Genomic DNA, 5,467 nt, shown 5'->3' on the forward strand with positions numbered 1-5,467 from the left:
GATAGATCCCCAAACCACAGGTGCTGTCTACACATCAACACGCTTTCCTTAACACCAGAAATTATCGCTTCATACTACTTCTGGTTTTCTGCTTAACACCGAAAAGCGCGAATGAAATAACCATGATGTGGCTACAGGAAATAAAAAAAGATATAAAAAAAAAAAAAAAAAAAAAAAAAAAAAAAAAAAAAAAAAAAAAATCATTCACAGCAAAAAAAAAAAAAATAAGGCCTCCGTTTCATTCACACATGCCTGCATCACGCGCCACAACGAGAAAACAGAACACCCAAATGATTACACACACCTCCACAGTATCAAAGAGCACAAAAACGACATTTCAATCCAAACTAGAAGCCGTCCCGCATCGCCGCCACGTGGCCTCCTTCGCCCGTCCATGGTCCCCCTGCTTCCTAACCTCCCTGCAGACCGCTTCCCGCCGTCCCCCTGTTGTGCGGCCCTGCACCACGCCGTGGCCCCGTGCGGCTGCGCGGATCTTCCGGCGTGGGCTCCTCCTGCCCTGGGCTGTTATTTCCGGCTGGTCCACCGCACCGCTCCCTTCCCTCCCCCCTCAACTCCCTGCCTTGTGCCCCTCGCCCCCCGCGGCCTGCCTGCGTTCTCCTGTCGCTTTGCCGCCCCCGGCTTTTCCCACCGGTCCCGTCCTGTCCCCCTCCCCTGTGCCGCCCCTCGCCCCGCCTCCCCCCTCACCCGTCCCTGCCCCCCGCTCCCGCCCGGCGCCCTGGGCCCCTGACCACCTCCCCCCCTCCATTGCACTCCCCTCCTTCCCCCGCCGCCTCCTCCTGCCTCCCGGAGCGGGCCGTCCCGCCCTCCTTTCCGCGGCCGCACCTCTGCCCGCCCGCCGCCCCAGCTCTGTCTCTCCCTCCCCCCCTGCCGGCCCTGTGCTGCCCCGCTGTCTGCCTGTTGCGCACTCTTCCCCCCTCCCTGGCGCCCTGTCACTGTCCCAGCCGTGCTTCACCCGCCTCCCCTACTCCTGTCCCCCCCCCCCCCGGGCCCGGCTTCCCTGCCTCGCCGCACCGCTCACCCCCTCCCCCTCTGTGTTCACACATGTCTTTTGACGCGGGCCTGTGGGCTTTCGCCACCCTGCCCACGCCCCTCTGGCCCGCGCCTGCCGTTCGCCCTCCGGCGCCCGGTCTGTCAGCCCAACTGCGTCCCCCTGGCCCTACACCACTTCCCTATCCCGCCGTCCTGGCCTCCCCCGGAACCCTATGCCACACCGCTCCTGTTTGTGGCCTTCCCGCTTTGCTTTCACCCCCGCCATCCCCTCCTCCGCTTCTGTTACCCGGACCCGCCTCCACCCGCTTCACTGTGCCTTTGCCCTCCCCCCTGCGGCTCACCCGCGTTCGCTGTCTGCATCGGCACGGCCGCCCCCTCAACCGGCTGGGCCTGTCTCATGTCTCTCCGCTCCGCCCCGCTCCCCCCACGGCTGCGTTCTTTCTCCTCGTGCTCTCTTCTTCCTGTCCACCCCCCACGCTGCCCTCCCCGTTCCCCGGTCCGTCCGGTCCTGCCGTTTGCGGCATGCCCCTCTCCTTGGTGCCTCTCTCGTGGACGCATGGTCCTGCCTCCCGCTGGGAGCTTGACCGCCTCCTGGTGAGCCTGGTGCCGCCCCGCCCCCCCTGGCGCCCTCACCTGCCGCTGGTTGTGGCCTTTGGGACGCCCCCGGCGCCCTCCGCCCCCCTCACTACTGTGTGCCTCCCCGCAGTTGGACTTCTGGCGGCAGTCCTTCCCCTTCCCTGGTTCCCGAGCTCCTTCCACCCGGCACCCGTGGACCTGCCATCTCCGGCTCTCTCCACCGCCGGACACGCCCCGCCCAGCGGCTGTTCTTCCTGGCGGCCGCTGGGGCACTTCCCCACCTGCCCACCGCCCGCTGCTGGTTGGCCCCTGCCCTCCCTCGCGTCCTCCCTCACCCCCTTTTCCCTCCCTCCTGGTACGCTGCTGGCCCTGCCCCGGCCCGGCTTCTCCCTTTCGCATTCCGCTGCCCTGGTCTCTGGGCCGCCGCCTCCTGCGCGGCCTGGTTCCCTCCGGCGCCCCGCTTGGCCCCCAACCGCCCCGTTTTTTATTCCCCTCTCCCCGCCTGGCCTCCGTCCCCCGGCCGGGCCCCTGCGCCCTGCTCTTCCCCGCCCTGTACTAGTCTGCCTTCCTTCACTGCCCTCCCGTTTGGTTTTTCTGTCCTGCCCCTTGTCCTCTCATTTGCGTCCAGTTTTCGCTTTTTCTGCTTTGTCTTCTCTTTCTTTGCTCTCTCTGTCCCCCCAGTCACTTGTTTTTTTTGGTCCTTTTTTTTCTGTCGCCTCATGTCCCCCCGGCCTTCCTTGTCTCTTTCCTTCCTCCTCCTCTCCTCTTCCTGCTTCTGCTTCCCTATTTCCTTTTCCCGTGTACAACCGGTCCTCCTCCACACCCTTCTAACTGTTGCCCCACCTCGTCTTCCTTTTTCACCCCTTTTCCACGGTTGACTGTTCACTGGCCTCACTCGTCCGCCCGGATATACTCTACCCCCCTGGCTTTGCCTTTTCCTGGTCACTGGCTGTCCTCCACCAATACTCTGTGCCTCGGGCGCCAGTGACTTTCACTGTTTCCCTTGACCCCCCACATTGTGGCATTCGCCCCACCACCCAATTCTGCAACCCGGCCACCCCATTGCCGTGTTGCAAGCCTTTGCCACTTCCCGCTCCCCCGGGGGCCACCTCACCTTCCACTCCTCCCCCCTGCCTGTCCACACCACCTTGTTTCGTTTTTTTGCTCCTTCCCTTCCACTCCTTCCTCTTTCTTTGCTTCTTTTCCTCTTCCTGTTTCTGTTTTCCTCTGCTTCTTTTTTTGCGGGCCCCCCTCGCGTTGACAGTGTTGTTTGGCGTGGCGCCTGCCGCCTCTTCGCACCGCTGGTCCCTTGGGCCGGGACTCCTGGTTCATTCTCGGCGTCCTCTGTCTCCTTAGCCCCATCGCGACTTGACACTTGCTACCCGCATGGCACTCTTTACCCTTACCCTTTCGCCCTGCCGCATGTCCCTCGCCCATCTGCTGTCAGGCCAGTTTTGGCCCCTAGGCCCCTGTCGTGTCAGTAACTCGGCACTTCCACCGGTCACTTCTCTGGTGCTCCAACCCACCAGGATTCTGTGGCAAGCTTCATTCACATGTTACACCACTACATCAATGCCACGTAATAGAAGCGAGGTCAATGAGTGTGATTAAAACCAATAGGTGGTTTTTTTTCAGTCTGAGCCAAAAAAATTTGCCTAAGAACTGAAGAATAAACGGCATTAAGGCTGTCAGCATCCACAATTTACTAAAAAAAAAAAAAAAATTCTTATTTTGTCTAAACTTGAAATGTACCCGCAATTCTGAAATGTGAAATATAAAAAAAACTTTATATCTATGGTCTGGTCTGAAGTTGTTGAAAAGATTTGATGCAGTAAAAGTGAAAGAAACAATTTATATATGACATTTTTATTACACTTTTATAAGGGACCGTTTTGGGACCTAAGGTTACTCTCATTGCTCCAAAAATAATAATGTATCATAATCAATGTTGTTATCCACTTTGCACCTCATTCTTGGAAAATATTAATATTTTGTGTTTTTCCCATTTCGAAATTCAGGTGTCCTTATGACAAAAAGGGCATAAAAACGGAAAAATATATATAAAAGAAATAATAAAAAATTTACATCTATGGTTAGGTCTGAAGTTGTTGAAAAGATTTGATGCGGTGAAAGGGAAAAAATATATTTATATATGACATTTTTATTTTTCAAAGGTGCCTCAAGGGTCAAGTAAGCGATAAAGACTGAGATGAAGATGAACGATGAAAAAAGAGAGGAGGGACTTAAGAGAGAAATAGTAGGGCAAGAGAGATAAACAAAGAATTAAATAAATATAAATATAACAGGAATCTTGATCACAAGGCTGCCAGAAATCAGCAGTTTTTCTTCTCTCTTTGAAGATGGAGACTCCAGAAGGAGCTGAACTCTGCTTTCCACAACTTCTTAACCTTTCCTGCAGGAAACCCATGCCGCCTCAGTCTGATGCCATGCTGGTTTACATTCTGCTGACCTCTATCTCTCTGCTCACTGCAGCTCTCAACCTGCTGGTCATCATCTCAATCTCCCACTTCAGGCAGAGATATATAAGCTAATATATTTACATAAAAATGTACAAAAATCCCATGTCTTCTTTTTAATGTGAATGTTCAAGCTAATAATAACTGTGTGTGCCTTACTAGATAATATGACATATTTAAACATAATGTTGTGAGAAAATAATGAAAGCTGACACCCATAACAATGCCATTGCTAACTACTAGCTACCATGGATGACAATGTCATAAATTATTCTTCCCCAGGCAGCTCCATAGCCCCACCAACCTCCTCATCCTCTCCCTGGCAGTCTCAGACTTCCTTGTGGGCCTGCTGCTAATGCCGGTGGAAATCCTTTTCACAGAGACCTGCTGGTTCCTGGGTGACCTCATGTGTGCTCTGTATTATTATGTAGATTTTATTATTACTTCTTCTTCAGTTGGAAATATGGTGCTCATATCAATTGATCGTTATTTGGCTATTTGTGATCCTCTACATTACACCAGCAGAGTTACACTGGAAAGAACAAAAATCTGTGTTTGTCTGTGCTGGATCTGTCCTATTTTCTATAATAGTCTAATTTTAAAGGACTTCCTGAGGCAACCTGATTCTCAGAATTCCTGCTACGGAGAGTGTGTTGTGGTCCTTAACTATATCACAGGAGTTGTTGACTTTATCTTTACCTTTATTGGCCCTATTACTGTCATCATAGTTCTGTATATGAGAGTATTTGTGGTGGCTGTGTCTCAGGCTCAAGCTATGCGGTCCCACATCACAGCTGTCACACTCCAGGGTTCAGTACGTGTAACTGCTAAGAAATCTGAGGTGAAAGCAGCCAGAACACTTGGTGTTGTAGTGGCTGTGTTTCTAACATGTTTCTGTCCATATTACTCTCCATCCTTTGTAGGCCAGGATATTGAAGACAGTAGTTCATCCTCGCCTTTTGTAGTCTGGCTGCTGTATTTTAATTCCTGTCTGAACCCGATTATCTATGCCTTTTTTTACCCCTGGTTTAGAAAATCTATTAAACTCATGGTTACACTTAAGATACTGCAAACTGACTCCTGTGATGCTAACATGCTGTAGGGAGAGACTGGTGAGTAACATCAATAAAACTTTATGTGGATATGGAAATGTATTTGCTGTTGTCAGTGAGTCAGCCAATTAATTGTGTTCATTGTCATTTACTACATCTCAAATTATCATGCTTCTGTAATTCGTACAGTGACAGTGATATTCATATCAATATGTTGATCTAGCCCTGCAGGGGCTATTTGTGCAGTGGATATTTGTGCATTGGAGGGGTTAGTGGAAGTTGATAAAAGCAATAACATTAATGTTAATAATAATTAAATATCATGCAATTGTAATGGGTTGGAAAATAAAC

General features: G+C 52.0%; 2 protein-coding genes across 2 annotated transcripts in view; both read left to right on the plus strand.

Annotated features, from left to right (window-relative positions):
- The window catches only part of LOC118338647 (vegetative cell wall protein gp1-like), a 3,198-nt gene extending 239 nt beyond the window's left edge, over positions 1–2,959 (plus strand). The window contains exons 2-3 of the mRNA XM_035675928.1: positions 426–2,139; positions 2,852–2,959. Of these exons, the coding sequence (XP_035531821.1) occupies positions 426–2,139; positions 2,852–2,959 (1,822 nt within the window). The remainder of the gene's footprint in view (positions 1–425; positions 2,140–2,851) is intronic.
- A 988-nt stretch (positions 2,960–3,947) lies between these two features.
- On the plus strand, positions 3,948–5,166 carry LOC118338887 (trace amine-associated receptor 13c-like). Its single transcript, XM_035676331.1, has 2 exons — positions 3,948–4,120; positions 4,347–5,166. Exons 1-2 carry the CDS (start codon positions 3,948–3,950, stop codon positions 5,164–5,166), a joined length of 993 nt encoding a protein of 330 aa, XP_035532224.1.
- The last annotated feature ends 301 nt before the right edge of the window (positions 5,167–5,467 follow it).

This window comes from Morone saxatilis, unplaced genomic scaffold (genome assembly GCF_004916995.1).
Source record: "Morone saxatilis isolate NCDOM2014 unplaced genomic scaffold, NCSU_SB_2.0 Contig5, whole genome shotgun sequence".
NCBI classification, from domain to species: Eukaryota; Metazoa; Chordata; class Actinopteri; family Moronidae; genus Morone; species Morone saxatilis.